Source organism: Fusarium tjaetaba (genome assembly GCF_013396195.1).
Source record: "Fusarium tjaetaba strain NRRL 66243 chromosome Unknown NRRL66243_c0000063, whole genome shotgun sequence".
Classification (NCBI taxonomy): Eukaryota; Fungi; Ascomycota; class Sordariomycetes; order Hypocreales; family Nectriaceae; genus Fusarium; species Fusarium tjaetaba.
Window position 1 is genome coordinate 437,700 of NW_023501259.1, and position 18,448 is coordinate 456,147.

At 49.7% G+C, this 18,448-nt stretch overlaps 6 protein-coding genes across 6 annotated transcripts; 4 read left to right on the forward strand and 2 right to left on the reverse strand.

The window, feature by feature from the left end:
- Positions 1-21: 21 nt before the first annotated feature.
- FTJAE_3329 (uncharacterized protein) lies at positions 22-1,587 on the reverse strand (the record flags this gene model as incomplete). The annotated part of the gene is made up of 1 exon (XM_037349614.1): positions 22-1,587. One exon carries the CDS (start codon positions 1,585-1,587, stop codon positions 22-24), a length of 1,566 nt encoding a protein of 521 aa, XP_037209721.1.
- Positions 1,588-2,180: 593 nt separating this feature from the next.
- Positions 2,181-2,750, reverse strand: FTJAE_3330 (uncharacterized protein; the record flags this gene model as incomplete). The annotated part of the gene is made up of 1 exon (XM_037349616.1): positions 2,181-2,750. One exon carries the CDS (start codon positions 2,748-2,750, stop codon positions 2,181-2,183), a length of 570 nt encoding a protein of 189 aa, XP_037209722.1.
- Positions 2,751-4,274: 1,524 nt separating this feature from the next.
- FTJAE_3331 (uncharacterized protein) lies at positions 4,275-6,597 on the forward strand (the record flags this gene model as incomplete). The annotated part of the gene is made up of 4 exons (XM_037349617.1): positions 4,275-4,507; positions 4,550-5,464; positions 5,588-5,751; positions 5,804-6,597. 4 exons carry the CDS (start codon positions 4,275-4,277, stop codon positions 6,595-6,597), a joined length of 2,106 nt encoding a protein of 701 aa, XP_037209723.1.
- Positions 6,598-7,430: 833 nt separating this feature from the next.
- Positions 7,431-9,382, forward strand: FTJAE_3332 (high affinity methionine permease; the record flags this gene model as incomplete). The annotated part of the gene is made up of 7 exons (XM_037349618.1): positions 7,431-7,713; positions 7,770-8,009; positions 8,060-8,155; positions 8,205-8,280; positions 8,325-8,605; positions 8,661-8,835; positions 8,887-9,382. 7 exons carry the CDS (start codon positions 7,431-7,433, stop codon positions 9,380-9,382), a joined length of 1,647 nt encoding a protein of 548 aa, XP_037209724.1.
- Positions 9,383-13,727: 4,345 nt separating this feature from the next.
- Positions 13,728-14,856, forward strand: FTJAE_3333 (adenine nucleotide alpha hydrolase; the record flags this gene model as incomplete). Its single annotated transcript, XM_037349619.1, has 3 exons — positions 13,728-13,805; positions 14,158-14,520; positions 14,587-14,856. 3 exons carry the CDS (start codon positions 13,728-13,730, stop codon positions 14,854-14,856), a joined length of 711 nt encoding a protein of 236 aa, XP_037209725.1.
- Positions 14,857-15,400: 544 nt separating this feature from the next.
- Positions 15,401-17,088, forward strand: FTJAE_3334 (aminotriazole resistance protein; the record flags this gene model as incomplete). Its single annotated transcript, XM_037349620.1, has 3 exons — positions 15,401-16,194; positions 16,253-16,486; positions 16,545-17,088. 3 exons carry the CDS (start codon positions 15,401-15,403, stop codon positions 17,086-17,088), a joined length of 1,572 nt encoding a protein of 523 aa, XP_037209726.1.
- Positions 17,089-18,448: the final 1,360 nt, after the last annotated feature.

Consider the following 18,448-nt stretch of genomic DNA (forward strand, 5'->3'; position numbering starts at 1 on the left):
CTACACCATGCATCTACCGGATCAAGAGACCGTACATTTACCGCCCCCTCTCTTCACCTCCTCCATCAACAACTTAAACTCCATATTATCCTCCCCACTCTCAAGACGCTCAAGATTCACCTCATGATCAGGATAGATAGACCCATACTTCTCATCCAACCACCCATACGGCCAAATACAAAGCCCTTCCTCCTCCTTGACCTTCCTTCTCCAACTCTTAATCTTGTCATCCTCATCAGCCGGCGGCACATAAACCTCATCACCATAATAATCCCCTTCGTCTTCCGTAATAGGCCGTTCCTTAGTCGGTACACAAATAACCTCCGCAGGTGCTTTCAGAGCCTGACGTGCAGCTTTCCATAGATCAGCCCACCTTGGTGCATCGTCACCATTCGGATCGGAGGCAAACGCCACGCATTCCGTGATGCAGAGTTTAGAAAGCTTGCCATTTGCTGCTTTGAGATAATCTGTCAGTACGGAGGTCACTGCTATACCGTCTACGTGCAACGACCTCAATGAGGGCATGCAACCAGGAGGTATGTACAGCGAGCCTTCACCGCCCAGAAAGCCATCGTCGTGAGTCTTGAGTTTAAAGTATTCCAGCGCGTTCGCATGGCCAAGAACGTTTGCCGGCAATTCATTGAAGAAAGCGTGAAAACCAGGCAATGTATTAACCTGCCAACCAGCGCCATTGTTTCCGCCATACGTATTCAGCGTCAACTTCTTCAACCGGCCCAGAAACTCAGCCCATTTCTTGTCCTCCCAGAACGACGCCATTCGCGGGAGAAAGTTCGAGATCGTAAGTTCATCGACTGGCGACAGCGTAGCGATGTCGCGGTACATATCCCGCAAAGCAGCGCGCCATGAATATGTCTGTTCCTTTCGCTCGACTTGCCACCAAGTTTCGGGCTCGCAGCAGAAGTAGATATAGTTTCTGCCGATATCGTTGTTGTCCCAGTCCACTTCGCCCTCAAAGTCCTTTTCGCCATTGGTGTAGATTGTCAGGGCCTTGCAGCGCGGTAGACCCTTGAATCGGATGAGATCTTGGATGATTGGTGTGTCTGCTTCTTTTCGGGCCCAGACTGATGCGGGAGGATTTTCCCAGTACCATCTATTGTCAGGTTCATTGTCAATGTCGTTCTTCTCCTCGTCCTCGTCCTCGTCCTCGTCCTCGTCACTGTCGACTCCCATCTCATCCTCATCCTCTTCTTCGCTGCCATGCTCTTCATTCTCTGACATATCCAAATCAGAAGCATTATCCCCACCCTCTTCGGTCTCTTCTTCATCTTCTTCCTCCTCCTCATCCTCATCCTCATCCTCATCGGCCGTCTCAGTCAACTTCTCCGGGTAGAAAGTAACATTCAACCTCAATTCCAGAATATTCGCTCCATATTTATCGACGATAGTAGGCAAGATGTGATCCTCTACAAGCGGACAATCGACTCGTAGCACTTTGAAGAGACATGGCGCCATCGCGGCCCGAAGGCTGGAATTGGCCAGGCTGAGGTTCTTTCGATCATCCGGCTCAAGATAATCCGAAATGCTGAAAAGTACCTCAGGTGGTAGATCGAGAAAGTGGCCGGCCATTTTCGCTGTGCATTGGGCTTTGTGATTCGGAACCGATGCTGAGAGATTTTAACCTCGGTATTGTGAGGGCGAAGCTGTCAAGACGAATTGGGGATGGCCACTTTATGAGGTTGACAGTTGCTGCTGGTAAGAATAGTGACCTGAAATCGTGGGAGGCTATGCCTGTAGTGGTCTAGAGTCAGCTTCTGTCGCCTGGGCTTTACTGGATCCAGCGTTTGCACAATTCTTGGCAGCAGGCAGCTGCGGGGTCGAATAGTGACCATTCCCTCACTAACGCCCTGTAGCCTGACTGCTCTTGAGAAGAATATCGGGCCTCCATTTGCTCCTCCGATAAACAGGAGTCAATTTACAGGGCATTAGTGGGTACAAATGTGTGGCGCAGGTCCCGTCTGTTGTTCCGCCAAAGGCTTTGACTGCTATCGCTGCCAAATGAGCCTAATGGGCTGCAGTCCTAGCGCAGGAGATGTGAACCTCTAGGGGGTTTAGTACCCATCCGCAGCGTCTTTAGGTAAGGTACTCATCCGCAGCGGAGCACCATCTGATTCTCACCAGAAGAACATTCATCGACAATTGATGAATTGAGGCCAGTTGCATCAGACTCCCTCCTCTACCAAGATACCTCCCCCATCCTTCTCCGTCCCATCAACAGGCCCCAAGAACATAATATCATGCAATATCTGCTTCCACTCTCCATCCTCTTTCCTCCACCAATACTGAACCTTGACCAAAATCCCTCTTCCCTTGTTATCCTCCGTCCACATATTGACTCTCAACCCCTCCCACTTCTCACTCTCCGCTTTATCACAAACCTCCTCCAAAGACGCGAAACCAGCGGGAGCCAATTCCTTGACCGTTGCGAAGTCTTCTTTTTCGCTTATGAGGAGCGGTCGCATAGTGTAGAAGCTTTTCACGGAAGCGGGATCCATCTCACTTATGTCCCATCCCGCCTCGTGGTAAATTGTCTGCAGGACATCGCCTGCCTCACGTAGGTAGCGGAGAATGGTGTCCCGGTCTTTTGCAGCGTAGGTTGGGTCTGTGCGACATATCTGACGACATTCTGGTGAGAAGAAGAGGGCTTTGGCGTCGATGGACTTTGTTTCGCGGTATTCACGATATAATTTGACGAGTTCCTTCTCAAGAGACGAATATTCGGGAGAGGCCATTGTGATGTTTTAAAGAGCGGTGAATAATTCTTTTGGGAAGTTGTATCTAATATTAAGCTCAAATACCGTTACAGATATCGTTGTACGTGGTGGTGATTATTCAATTAGCCACTTTTTCAGCTTGTATTGAAGCCCGCTTATGTTTGTCTTAACCTTGAGAAGTTAAGGAAAAATATCCACGATACTGTATGTCAACTCAGGGCCAAAGAGGTTACAGGGTCCTTGGGGACTGGGCCATGCACCATGCACTCGCTTGAAATATCCAAGCTCTGCAATCAGCAGCACCGATCTAGATCTCAGCGTTAGATCAAGCTTGTGCGACATTGTTACTGCTGCGATAACCGAGCATCCTTGTTCACCGCCTGGATGCCATGGTCAAGAGGCCACACGGATCACACTCCAGATGCAATCAGAGTTGTTTATATGCTTCATTTCGTGGATAAACTCGCTATTTTCTTGAACTTTTCACTCTTTGGATACTGTATGTGAGGTTCCAAGCCAGCACTCGTGGTGACACAACACTGCTGCATTGGACAGCCAAGTAACAGGGCACAATGTCCGCCACTTTCTTTACTTTCTTGCAAGAGGAGGTTTTGTAGCAACTCAAGAGGGGCTATTGCTATTTGCAATCTGTAGTGCTGTCAATGGCTTTCCATCGTCACTTGTCAATGCTACGGTTTCTATATTAATCCTGTATTAATCGTAACTTTATATTACTTAAAAGCTAATAAGTAAATACTTGCTTCTAAATCTATAAGTATCTAGTATAACTATAGTACCTTTATATATGAAGCTACCTATCTATAGGTCATTTAGTAGCCATCCGCAGGCCATTAGGCACTCATCCGCAGGTCAATGCTCCCCGGTGATAGGCTATCTTAGCCTGGGCAAATGCGACTCATCTCTCACCAGATACGTACTCTATCACCTTGGCAGATTGGGTAACACGAATGGCAGCCTGTCTTGAAGTACCCATGAATAGCCTCCACTGCACTGCACATACCCGAAGATTGTGTCTGGTCGCAAAATGTCAGACCTTGATGTTTGTCAGCATGGGGCCGCAAAACATGCCACGAGACTAAGAGGACTTGCTCAACAAGACGTGGAAATAATGTTTCTACATACCTCATATATAACTTCTACGCTTTTAGGGACATCAAGAAGCCTTGTTCGATGCATCAAAATGTTAGAGAGAAGAGATAACAAGATGTGCATACTTCTGCAAGCCACTTCATCTTTGCCCAGAACTATTCGTCCGTTATTGGCCAACTCTTGGAAACCGTGTAACACGACAAACGACTAGCCACAATTTGATGACGCCTCAACTTGAGAAAGTGTTTGTAGATGCATGGACGCGGGAACAGACATTCTCAGACAGAAACTCGTTATTTATTATGCTCTTTCCCTCTTTCCTTTTCCCATCGTCTTTGCTATCTCCAACATCAACTTCCACTACCAACACTTCCTTTTCCAGATATCTCTATTATCAAAGCTCCAAGTCTTTCTGGTACACATACAGTCATCATGGATGGAGATGATGTTTCCCAGACTGAATCTTGCTTCAGATTGCTGGCCACTGTGAAGCTCATCGCAGAGAACGCCGCAGAATGCCACAGGCAACTCGTAGGTTACGAGGTCCTCAGCCTGAAAGATGACCACTGGGATCTCGACAACCAAATCAGAGATCTGGGTGCTGAGATGCGTAAGCTTCAAGCGGATAACCAAGATATCACTAGCCATTCCGATTATGCCAAAGAGTAGGGAGAAAAGCGGAAAAAGATCGGCCGCGACATCGCTAGGAGAGCACGCAAGGAACCTCTGACGCTGGCAGATATTCAGCCACACATCAAAGAATTCATGGCAAAGACTGACAAGGCTATGGAGGTCATACTTGTGTATCACGACAAACTAAGGGCACGATCTCTGCCACCTACTCCACCTACCGACGTGGGCGATGATAGCGACAACGACGCGCCACTCGATCCAGCGAATTCTTCCCCTGCCTCTCCCAACCCTAGCCTTCGAAGCCCTTCCCATAGCAGGCAGATTTCCCCAGACGCAGGAGGCCACCCATCTCCCAACCGTCGTGCACGCTGTCGTGAGATCACGACCGCGGAAATAGGTGGGTTCTCCGGTCAGAAGATCACTGAGACACCGGCAGGAAGTGGCGAGTGGTATGTCTTTCAGTGTGAAGAGCATAATCTGCCCTCAGATGGTCTTGCGCGGCCGGCACAGGCTGCCGCAAGGCATGCTATGGCGCATAGGCTCCCACCCACTCGTCCATCTGCCATTGAAGCCTTTGGTATCAAGATCGTAGACTGCGACGCTACAATCGCAAAGGCACACAATGATCGGGTCGTTCTCAAGTCTAAGGGGAAGGGCGTCTCCCAAGTTACCAGAGGCACTGGCGACAACCCTTATCGACCTCAACGTGGCGCACGCGCTGACAGCGATATGGCATCGCTTCTTGGCGATGTTAGCCCCTCACATCCTCGGCATATACCTATCCGACAAGTAGTGGCAACGAGAAAGCGCACCATTCTCACACGGGAACTGGACGGCACTGTAACACCCGCTGAGATCACCGCCAAGACGATCTACTGGATCAAGTGGCCAGACGATGGCATCTGCTACCCCGCCTACGTTCTTCCCTGGGAGTCCTTCCCTCGATTTCGGAGCAGGTACATCGCCCCAGTTGATCGCGGACTGTTGGAGTCAGTAGACGAGTTACCAGCCTGCTATGACAAACGCCATGGTCTCGCTGGTTTTTGGGCAGAGGGATACAAAGACGGTCAATGAAACATGCATAAGAGAGTGTATCCCGTCATCTTCTTTAGTCTTGGGAAGAGGTTCCCTTGGGAGTGTGAGACGGCTTGGGCTGCGGAGGAGGACTTTCGTGTCTTTGATGGCGATAAGGAAGATCCTCAGTTCAAGGCGTTGGTGGATCATTGGCAAGCGAGAGAGAATCGCCAGACTCCGGATAATGAGTTGACCAGAATGAGTAAGTTGACGATCTTATGTCTTGCTGGTTCTCATTACTGATGATGTGTTAGAACTGATGTCGCCGCCAAGTGATCGGGGATCATCCACCAGGTTGAGCAGCATTCCGGAGTCAAGTCCAGAAATGTCACTTGCGGACGGAAACATGGACGAAGAACCCGAACACAGCTTTATGGACTCAATCGAATGCTTGGCCAGTGATCGAGGGTCCAGGCTAGCAGAGTCACCCGACAGCTATGACGACCGGGACGATATCGGAGATGCTTTGGCGCGTGGTGCCATGGAATCTGAATCGAGACATACCAGCGCTTATCTGTCCCAGTGCATGCAACAGCGCGAATATACTGAGATGCGTTTTCGCCGTCGCAGCACGTCTATGTCACCAGGTTATGGCACACCTACTGGCCGACTCAGCCCTGAGGAAGATGAGGAATCAGATATCTACCGTGACGATAACGTTGGACCGTTCCACAGTAGAGATCCCAGCGATGAACCCGACACCGTATCCAAGAGATACGGCCTTGGAGATTCGCCCGTGAGGTCTTGGGAGTATTCTGATGTCGTCAATGGAAGGACCACGATTCCCCCCTCGGATGATGAAGAGTCTCTAGGGGAGAACAGCGATCATTATCAGATGGATGAGACTTCCTCTTCATGTCACGGGGCCGATGCTACTATGGACGCGGAGGACACTTTACAATTTGCTGGATCATTCAACCCCAGGAAAAGAGTCGCTTCCTCTGAACAGCGTATGCAACAGGCCATGGCCATTGCGGCTCGTCAGACGAACGCTGCCTGGCGTAACACTTTTCGCGAGCACTCTGAGGAGGTTGACGAGTTGTTATAGGCGAGTGGCACGTGCCCGTGTATCTGGCTAGCTTGTCGTCCTCTTGTTAACGTTTCTTTCCCGCCCCTTCGTCTATTCCCTCATTTTGCTTTCCATTCTGGAGTCTTTCGGTAAATCATGATCATCTTCGCATCTAGCTCACCTTATAGGTCTCGTCTACCCAGCCTGTCTTTACCAGCAAGGTCCTAACAGCATACTCCACCAATACCTTCTACGATCTGATCTCAGATATTATCTCAGCGTCAATCGAGGCATTCATTCTCTCATCTCATTGTTCCTCTGAAACACCTTTTCCTCCACCACTTATGCAGCCTGATACGAGGACCTGCCCGAACCCGGCTACTAATACCCGTCCAGTCAGCCTGGACTAACATTATGCTTAATTTAAACACCCTGCAGCAATCCATTTAGCCAAAACTCAATGCGAGCTACGGGCGCTGATCCAAACGAATCTTGGCTACGGTCTTAACAACTTCCTCTTGCAGACTTAGACCGTATTCCTACAGCTTATCATTTGACTGAAACCTCCGAATCAACGTTACAATCACCTTCTTTAGTGCCTTGGCTACTCAAAAGGTCCTGTCAGCGTAACACTGAATTTGGCGTCAACGCCGCCTTGGCCTATGGCGTGCTCTCACCAGTCTGGAAGGTCCTTAGCGTCACGCAATCGATAGCCAATCTACATGGGACCGGGGGCCAAGGGATCGACATGCTCGTATCTTGAAATCTCCCCATGGCTATTATCAAGAGGAATTGTTTAAAGATGTGAGGTTGCACTGGCCTGCTGAAGGCTAGAGTATCCTTATCTTGAGAATTATCTCCATCGTCTCACCATGGGCTTTTCTCTATCACGCTGGCGTCCTCAGCCAGAGGCTAAACCAGCTGTTATTGATGCCGATCAGAACTATACGTCTGATAGCTCTGATCCTGCGCTTCTTCGCGATGGAAATCTTGCCTTTACGCGTGTTCAGGGCGGAAATGACGCGAAGGCTTCGTATCAGGAGGCTATCGGTGCGCCTGTCGAGACAAACTCACCTCTAGGCTATCACGTCGGATGGTTGACTATCATCTTCTTGAACGTCAACCAGATGATTGGTACTGGTATCTTTTCAACGCGTATGTTCTATCGCCATGTCTTGTAACTGGTAGTCAGCATACTGACTCTGCTCTAGCTGGAAGCATCCTCAACGCCACCGGATCTGTAGGACTCGCTTTGATCTACTGGTTCATCGGCTTCATCATGGCCATTGCCGGATTCTGCGTGTATCTAGAGTTTGCTAGTTATTTCCCAAGTCGATCCGGAGCCGAAGTTGTATACCTCGAACAAGCATACCCCCGACCGAAGCATTTCTTTCCGATAGCTTATGCAGTGCAATCGGTTGTGTTGTCGTTCAGTAGCAGCAATGCTATCGGTTCGTCTTCAGTGGTATTTTGAGTTTTCAGTCACTAAGTCGTTTTGTAGTGCTGTCTCGGTATCTCTGGAGAATCGCTGGAAAGACGCCGAGTGACTGGGAAATGAAGGGCGTTGCCATCGCTGCGTACACACTTGCTGTGATCTGTGAGTACCCCGATAAGCTAGAAACATGTGTCGACTAATAGAGACTCAGGTGTGATCGCTCACAACAAATACTCCCTTTGGGCTGTGAACGTCTTGGGGTTCTTGAAGATCATCACCCTCATCTTGTCAGTTCACCACCGCGTAAATCTTTTCACTCTAACTTTTGCAGTATATCAATCACTGGCTTTGTAGTACTCGGTGGTAACGTCTCTCGAATCACAGACCCAAACGCCAACTTTCGCAACGCTTTTGAGGGCACAACCGACAACGGAAATGACCTCTCAACCGCCTTGGTCAACATCGTCTTCTCATACACTGGCTATGCCAACGCCTTTAATGTAGTCAACGAAGTCAAGAGACCGATCCCTACTATCAAGAAGTACGGCTTTATTTCCGTTCTTCTCGTTGCTGTTCTGTACATGCTGTGCAACGTGGCGTATTTCTCTGCTGGTAAGCTTGAGATGCCACAAGCTTCATGGCCTCATGTACTGATTCGAGCTTTTAGTCCCTAAGGAAGAGTTTGCAGAGTCGAATGAGATCGCTGCATCGGTCTTTTTCACTAGTGTCTTCGGTACTAGTGGTGCTGTGACAGCGTTGAATGTTCTTGTGCTGCTGAGTGCGTATGGTAACCTCCTTGCTACACTGATCGGCGCTTCACGATTGATTCGTGAGATCGGACGGTATTTCACCACAATTCCATAACTTTCTTTCATTTACTGACTCAAGATCAGCCAAGGAGTCTTGCCCTTCACTGCCTTCTGGGTATCAACAAAGCCCTTCGGAACACCCATCGGACCCTACCTACTGAAGTGGGCCATGACATTCATCATGATTGTAGCTCCTCCTGCTGGCGATGCATTCCAATTTGGTGAGTCTTCCACATCACAAGCTTCTGTTGTTCGTCTTGCTGACTGTAAGCCAGTCGTGAGTCTTAAGACATACCCCGAAGGGCTGTTCTTTTTGGCCATGAGTATCGGCCTCTACATCGTCCGGCGTCACAACAAGCGCGTCGGAAGAGGACCCCCAGAGTTCAAGGCTTGGGATGTCGCAGCCATATTCTTCATTCTCATTCAGATCTTCATCATCGTCATGCCATGGTATCCTCCAAAGGGCGGCCCATATGCTGGCGACGTAAGTTTCTGGTACGCAACGTACTGCGTAGTCGGCTGGGAATTTGAGGCAGCGTCACGTTGGTGGTGGACCAGTGCAGACAGGCGAGGTGCTTGATCAGAAAGAGATTTGATGAGTGAAACAGGCTTGGCTTGCTTGAGAAACGATCTCCTTAGTATAATATCGGAATACGAGTACCCAAAAACGTCTGGCATCTTTGCTTTTGATCGCGCGGCATTGATGAAACATGGAACATATAAGCTCGTGGGCTACCTGTACATCTTAACCGAGTAGAATACCAGGAATAAACAGCCTCATCCCCTTCGCTCGTCCAGAAGACTACCCCCAGGCATTCTTCGCATCACATTTCAACTGTCCATGGCATTGTACGCCGTTTAAACCCCCTGTGACCGCTCTGATTCACATTGATGATAGCCATACCAAGTCGACGCCTATGCAAACCGTCCATGGCCGTGCGATCCTAGCTACTGCACAATCCGTCACTGTTCATTTCCATCCACAGTGAAAGTTTCCACAATCTGGACGGCCTCGGCACCGGGATAACAAGCAAAGCCCTTGCATTGAACTGGATCAGCAGGGGAGGAGAAGTTGGTGAGATAGCCAGTAAGGATGGTTTTTAAAGGAGGACAAGCTGATGGGCAGAGAGAGAGGTCGCAGAGACAGCACCACCAGAGGAGAGGAGAAGCCGTTGAGGCAGCAACCTCAAAGGGCCGGCAAAGCCAAGTAAAGAGAATTGTGGAGATGACTGACGTTTCGCGTGGTATGCGAGGTTGTCGATCGAGGTAGGTAGGGTGATGGCATCGAGTTGACCAAAAGTCAACTGCCTTCGGGAGGCGCTGAAAGGATGCCAAAGTCGACGTCTGTAGACGGATCGGGAACGAGGTCCAGGGGTTACTAGAGGCACCCTCAGCTACAGCTGTCAGCGACTGTTCAAAGTGGTCAGGTGGACCTAGCGAAACTAACGAGAGTCGAATAGTGTGCACCGCACGCTCTTCTGGCCAGAAGTGGCGGCAGGTGGAACAAATTGGGGGCGGGAGGTCCAAAAAAGTCACTCAAGACGGCGACGACGAGAGCAGACGGCCGAGGCGGCGGCGGGAGGAGGAGATGGGGAGGAGGAGATGAAGAGATGAAGATGAACTTGCACCTCAAGCTCTGCCTTGGTCGCCGTCCCTCCTGGAGGCGCCACCTCTCTGGGGCAAATTACACCTCCAGGAGGGCAAGCAAGTCATTGAGTCGTGGCATCTTTGGAGGCATGGCGGCGTCGGGAGCGGTGGCAATGCTGTTGGTGATGATGCTTGGAGAACAAGATAGAATATGGGTGGAAAGCTTGAGATGATGGGATGATCCCGTAGAGGTTTGATGTTGAGACAGGATGAAGGTGCAGGCCATCGACCGGGAGGAACACAGTAACGCCGTCCGTTGAGGAAGGCACGCCTGCGGCGGGGAGGAGCCAATTGACGGGACCATCTCGTGGTTGGGACGACACGATCAATCAAGGGAAGAAGATTGGGCGTGGTTCACATTGACAAATGGCGAATTGAAGATGGCGAGCCCATATCACGTTTGTCAAGTTTGTGAGTCTGTTCTGAAAGAGCAAGAGATCTCCAGATTCTGACCGGAGCTACGGCAAATATGTAATCTAAGGTTTCCTAAGTTTACCCTAAATTATCCTAAATTTACCTAGGTCCCTTCATCCTTTAGGATAGTCTAAAAGTCCTTAGGCCTTTCTGCTTCCCCTTGTCTGTTTACAGCTTTACGTAATTCACTTCACTTCACTGGGTCGTGTGACCACCAAAGGTCAGCGCAGAATGCCCTCCGAGGCTTCAAGGGAGACACGGCCAATTCGTAGTTCGTCTCAGTAGCATTTTGGTCTCTTCTTGACGCAGCTTATCTTGGACTACTGTTTGGAGGTATAAGCATCTTATCGGCTGAGGTACGCCTACGCTGAGGTCCAAGTCCATGGCGGGTTCGTAGTTTTTGCTGGCGGGTTGCAATTTGGTAATAATTCGAAGCCAAATATGGTTTCTGAGGTCAAATATCCGTCGTATCATCATTGGCAGGTGGCTCGGAACCTTCTGGGATGTCAGCGTGGAGAAAAAAACGCGAGAACTCATTCACAAGCTCCTGGGGCGTTCCACGGCGCGTTCATACCTCTTGTGAATCACCATTTGACGAAAATTAAATGCCAGTTACCGATATGGATGTTGGTAAGTCTTCATTTGTACGTGGCTCGGGGCCTTCAGGCTTATCGCCCTGGAAAAATAGAAGAGCTCATCTGCAAGCTCCGGGAGGCGTCCACGGCGCATTCGCATTTCTTGCTTACGGTTGCTGTTTGGCAAAGATCAAATCCAATTATCATTGACATAATGTCGGTCACGCCATCATTAGCAGGTGGTTCCATACCTTCAAGTCATTGACCAACCCAGTACACATTGACGAGACGCAGGAGTTCAGAGACCATGATCCTCCTATTTGTTACCAGGTGTTGCTTATTGTGTTCAATCTGGCTACTAATGTAAGGATATGTGCTTGAATGAGTAGAGGATGGAGGTCAAGAGCCTGACTCAGCTGGGCAATCTGATCAAGCTTAGTGTAACGAATCGGCGCGGGTGACAGGAGGATGCAGTGATGATGCGAGTATAGCGCCCTTCACGAACCCACTTGTTTACCCCCATCACAGATTCTGCAAGAGTTTATCCTCCCTGTGGTAACTCCGGTCTGTGTCTTACCCAGTACCGCTGTAATTAAACTATTTGTGCCGACTGAAGATCTTGGGAATGAGCACAAACAGGAAAAAGGGCCGTTTTCTACAAGCTGACTTAGCGAACACGAAGACAACTAACTGTGTTTAGATAGGCTTAATGCTAGAATTGGGAAAAAATATCGTAAAGGGAACACAGATAAACTCGGTAAGACGTATGAGGACACAATCAGAAGACAATGGGCCGGCCCGATATTGGTACATCGCTCCACTCATGCAGTACAAGCCATATGAGCCAGTTCGGACAAATGATCCAAACCTGCTGTTGAGGGATTAAGGATCTGCCATATTAAACATAGTTCAGGTGTCTCTCCACCTTGTCGGGGTTCAGACGCTTCAATGACCAGTGGAGTTAAACCCAGAGAGCCCCATTTAGTTTACCAACAGGTCATCATTGTCCTACATAAACAACATCAAAGTTAGGCGAGGCTCCGCCTAGCGGCAATGAAAACAGTCCACGAAGGACAGTGCATGACGTTCTGCAACATGTAACCTTGATGGTGAACTCAAAAGTTTTCTTAGCAATATGGCAACCCTCAGAGACCAACCGAGTCAGTTGTCTCAAGTCATGAGTATAAGTATGGCGCTTTCTCCCTGCTCCAGGTAAAGCTCACTAGTGGTCACCCGCCTCCAGATACACACAGCCATCACCACCACAACAATCAATACTAGATGGTTCTGGAAGCTTTGTTTTGATCAACCATGGTCATCTCTTCATCCAGGTCTCGAGATAGAGGCCGCCGTTGACTGTTTCCCCCTTGAGATATAACGATGCTGAAGGGGACGTGTTGGCCAAAAGAAGCACGACTTTAAGATGAGGAGAACTAATGCACATATTGAAAAGGATTGTGGACCAGGAGCTGCATGGGCAAAGTGATTGGATGTTGGCTCGAGAGAGATGGTTCAAGATGTAAAGGGGAAAACTACGTTGATGACGACGACCTTTTGCATGTTCTTCTTTCTCCATGGTCGGCTACCTATGCTGTTGAACAGACTTGGCATGATCTGAAAGGACGTTCTGGACAAATCCGTTGAAGAAACCCATGCTTTGCTATTTTATTTCTTTCGACAAGCTGAATTGTGCGATATACCCATTCCCAGACCAGTTCTTGGGCGCCATAGATGGCATGTGCGAGCATTTTACCAACAGCTTCTGACGGCGTCTACCATTATCTTAAAGCTCAGCATCGCGTTTAGCAGCATCAAGCCACTCTGGGTTTCTAGCGTTATTGTAAGAACACAGCAATCTAACAGGTAAGCTCTTTAGAGGATACTTAAAAACAGGTAAAAATAATTAATCCTTTATTCTCAACGCTACAGGCAAGCTGAATAAATATAAATCAGGGCAATATTTAATAATATTACTAGAATAAATACAATTAATAGCTAATAAGAGAAGTTTAATTTAATATAATAATATAAGGCTATTATAAAATAGCAAGGTACTAGACTCGTTGTTCTTAATTAAGGCCCAGATACTGTATTAGTAGTTTGTATTTAATAGAGTGAATGTCTGCTCAGTTGCGGCTAATTATTCAGTAGGCTCGGAAGGAGGCAAGGATAGCTCCTTCCTATTGTGGTTTATTCCCTATGCTTAGTAAAAAAAGGCTCCCGTGGCCTAATGGCTAAGGCGTCTGACTTCTATGTGTGGTTTTTCCAACACTCCAAGTGGGGGAGACTATGCCAGTTGCTAATCAGAAGATTGCCGGTTCGAGCCCGGCCGGGAGCTCGCGTTTCAGACTTTTTGAACTGTACAAAGTAATCAGCATCGTTTCAGCTTTCAAATGAATATTTTTCCAACTCTTTTGGACTTGAATTGGTGGAGTTGTGGCCGAAAACATTTTTGGTGTCTTGATGTTAGGCGTCGGCCAAGTCACGTGGCCGCCGCATTCCCCAAACGCGATGATGACGTTTGGATTCCCAGCGACTTCAACGTAACTAACTACTCCCTACATTAAACTTATTTAAACTAGTAGACTAGCTCAATTGCCTGCCTATCTTTTCAATAGTCTTTCATACCAGGACTGTCTGTGTTCAGATTACGATGAGAACCAGGAGCGGAACCGAGACTCACGAGGATAACGCCACCGCGCGCGGTCACAAGTGACAGTCGAGCAAGACGGACTCTGCGCCGGAGCCAAAGACCAAACAGGCCAAGACGAGTGAGACGCCAGAGGGACAGAAACCCACACTCACAGAAAAGGACCTCGAGTTCGACTTCGACCACTCTCAGATCCGGGACCCGCGAGCAACGCCGGGTCGCGTCAGGCGTCCCCGGTATGAGGAGCGCGAACTAAGTGAGGAGTTTCTGAATAAGTTCCACATCCCCAAGCATAGAAACAAGCATACGGACCCGTTGTATTCATTCTACGATCTTCATCGATGTCACCGTAAGGGTCCAGATGGGGCCCCGACCTATGATAGCGCGGGCTTTCAACTCGACTATGAGAAAGTCGCCAAGTGGATGAAGCCGGTGGCTTACAACAAGAAATCAATGGTTAATGGCATGGAGCGCCATTTGGAGAGAGTGGAAGAATAGACAAAGAAGATCTACGACTGCTTCTTTGTTGATGGAAAGGGTCCAGAGGGTGAAGATGGTAGTATTCAGGTCATGGATCAACTCAAAGATCAGGTCTCCAAGGATCTCAGGGTCCCCTGGCACCAGATCGACCCGAAGCAGCTGAAGAAATGGGAAGATCAGGGGTTCGCCAAGGTGGACGCGAACAAGTGGTGGCACCGGCCAAATCAAGTTGAGCGCGATCGCTTCATGAAGATGCTAGAGGGGGCTTCACTCCGGAAGGATCTATAGCCGTAAAGTGGATTCAGATCGTAGGGTGTCTTATCTCCCAGGATCAAATAGTTCTTCAATTCCAGTATAGCTTTGTTTATCATTCCTCCAGCTAGGGATCAAAAGTGCGTGCTAGTCAAAGGATCTCGTCCTAGGAGCAGACTATCTCGATCTCTGACTAACGGTGCAACCACTACGTGCAGGAATATTCATTTGGTCGGCAATTTGGATTTGCCGACCCAATAAACACGGACGGTGAAAAGTCCTCGGGTTTGTTTAGAGTGGGTTAGACTAAGCTGTCATTCCCAAGCCATGTTAGCGCTGACTCCGGGGCCCTGGATCCCATCGCCTCGAGGACAAAACGACCCTACGAGTCTCCCTTGCATAACAAGCCCCACATCAAAAGGGCGCCAATTCTACACGCCCTTGTGGCGTTTTACATCGTGCTTATGATCATGTCTCAGAGATAAAATACAACGTCGAAATATCTGGAATTTTGAGCGTCACATCGCAAAGATACATCACATTTCTACAACTGCCGAAGAGAAACAAGACCATAGAAACAATGACCACTCAGACACAGTTGCTCGAGGATATGCTGCCCTCAACTGCCGAGGCGCCGACTTACGTGGACTCTCCACCCAGGAGCGTCGCCAACAGCAGCACCCCAGCACCAGCACCAGCAGTGGCATCTCGTTTACAGAAAATAGCAGTGACATTCCAACTGTCCGGCGTCAACTTTGCAGCCAGCGCTACAAACGGCCTCATCGTCGTGGGTCTCCCCCAGATGACAGCCGACCTCTCCCTCCCCCCATCCCTCGCCTTCTGGCCCTCCTCCGTGCAGGGCCTCGCGACGGCCTCAACACTGCTTCTCGCGGGTGCCCTCGCGGACGTGCTTGGCGCCAGGTCCGTCGATCTGCTCGGGTGCATCCTCAGCGGCGCGCTCATGCTGGCCTGCGGATTCGTCCGCGCGGGCGAGCAGCTAGTTGCGCTAAGGGCCCTACAGGGCGTTGCGCTCGCGCTGCATCTCTCGGGCTCCGTGGCGCTCGTGACGAGGACGCTGGCGCGGGGACGGGGCAGGAACTTTGCGTTTGCGTGTCTGGGGTTGAGCCAGCCGCTTGGCTTTTCGTTTGGGCTTGTCCTTGGCGGAGTGCTGGTCGAGACTATTGGCTGGAGATCAGGTTGGTTTCTCTACGGTGGCATCAATCTTGTCTTGTCCGCTGTGGGCTTCTGGTCTCTGCCAAAGTCCGAGCCGCTTGGAACGTTGCACAGTGTGTTGCAGAGCGTTGCGACAAAGATTGATTGGCTCGGCACTCTTCTTGCTTCAGCTTTCATGGCACTGCTGTCATACTTCCTAGCGTACGCCACCGTCACCCGTGTCTTAATTCAACGGCCTGGCATAACTGACATTCTATAGCATCATCAGCACAGATGTGTACCGCATCAAAGACGCAAGCAGTATTGCCCTTCTAAGCACGAGTCTCGTTGCACTGCCGCTCTTTGTCGGCTGGATGCATCTTCAGGTGAAAAGGGGTCTCCCGGCCTTGATACCGAATGCGTTCTGGCGGAACCACTCTTTCACCACGATCTGCGTGACCATAGCCTTATCCAACGCTGTCATAAACTCTCTAGAGCTATTTGCGAGTCTATTGTAAGTGTTAAACCCGAATGACAGCTCGTAGCACCCCACGTTATTAATCTTGGCCTAGCTTCCAAGAGGTGCAGCACCTATCAGCTCTCAGTGCAGCTATTCGCATTCTTCCTAGCGTCGTGGTGGGTGTAGCCCTCAACTTCACAACAGGTCTAGTTGTCCACAGGATCCCTGCTATATGGCTCGTTGTTATTACATCTGTCCTCACAGCAATCTCGCCTCTGCTCATGGCACTCATCGACCCCGCGTGGACGTACTGGACAGCTGCATTCTTCGCACAGGTCCTCATGCCCTTCTCAGCAGACGTCCTCTTCACGGTGGGTCTGATAGTGGTGACTGAAACCTTCTCCGAGGACAAACAGGCGGTGGCCGGGTCAGTGTTCAACGCAGCGTCCCAGTTTGGAAATGCCATGGGTTTAGCCGTGATGCAGGTTATATCGACCCTTGTAAGCAAGCAACATGCAGGATCGAAGCCAGCTGAGGCTCTTCTTCAGGGCTACAAGGCAAGTTTCTGGGCCATGTTTTCATTCATGGTTCTCTGTGCTCTCATTGGAGGTGTCGGCTTGCGCAGAGCCGGCAAAGTCGGTCTGAAGCAGGAGTAAAAAGGGGGCACTAGACAATACAGAAGTTGAGGGCGAAGATCTCCCTAGGAGAAGTGAAAGTGGAATTTGGTGACATCTCGATATAATTCTATTGAATGAACGGGAGATGGACCTTGTTCCGTCGCAATTCGGGGCGGGCTCGCAAACCTAGTCGGCTCCCAATCGAGTTATTGGGTCCGACATGGGTCCTTGGCGTTAGGTTCAGCTTTCAGAATACTAGCAGTGTCGATCCCACGGGAACGTGTCTTGGAGTTCAGCTGTCACGGAAATACCTACTCTACGATCCCTGGAAAGAAATGTTAATTCCTACGATTCATTTCCTGAATAATTCCATGATCAGCCCTATCTGATACCTGTTTCATCGTTGGTGGTGTGTCGTGGGAAAAGTTTACAGTGGCCTTGTCGGAAGTTCCTCACGGAAGTTCCGTTAGCACCCGATGGGCCAGCTAAAGTGCCGCCGCCGGGTAGTTAATATCCAGAAAGCCACCTACCCATGGACAACTCGATTTAGTGGGCTCTGATCCAGTTACAGAGGGATCCGCTGCGGCTCTTGCTCCGACTCTAAGGGCCTAGACTGTCCACGGCATCCACGCGCTAGTTCGTGTAAGGGAACGATCTTAGGGCTGCTGGGGGGGCGTAAACGCGCGTTCTGTAAGTGGCTTGCTTTGGTGGTTTTGGGGGTTCACCTCCACCTCCAGCCAGGTATTTGGGGTACCTAGTCTTAGGTATGGTTCAGCCATCAATTTACTCCGTACCTGGCAAGTAAATTAATTTACGAGACATTGCCTGTGACGACTTGAGACATTTCCGTTGGGACGTTTGTCGTTGACGATTGACTGACCTCAGAAGAATGCCATCATGACTTTGGTATGGTATTGTCTGGAATTCCATCCATCAGTATCACCTCATGCGATGCACCTCGTTTAGTGGGCGGCTTGGGGGACCCGTCAGGCCGTTTGTTGGTGAACGCGCAACAAACGCCAAACTGACATTCCACGCCACGCCTTGATGACATCCCATCTAATCCTAATTCTCTGATCTAACGTCAATCGCAATTGATCCTCCCAATACGGAAGGGAATGATACTTGGCCCCAAACTCCTGCAAAGCTGAGATCCCTGCCGTGTATCAGTCAATAGGATCGATAACCGTCATGATCTCGCAGTATCCAGCAACCAAGAACCTGAATCGCTAATCTCGCATGCATGACTGACACCTCTAGATATCCAAGATCCAAGCGTATAGATCACAGCCAGGCTAGGATCTTTCTTATCTTGATTGCCCAGAGCCGCGTCGCAGGGTTGAGGTGAGGTTACTTTGAGACGTGAATTGGGACTGGCTTGCGAGTCAGTCTCCAAGCG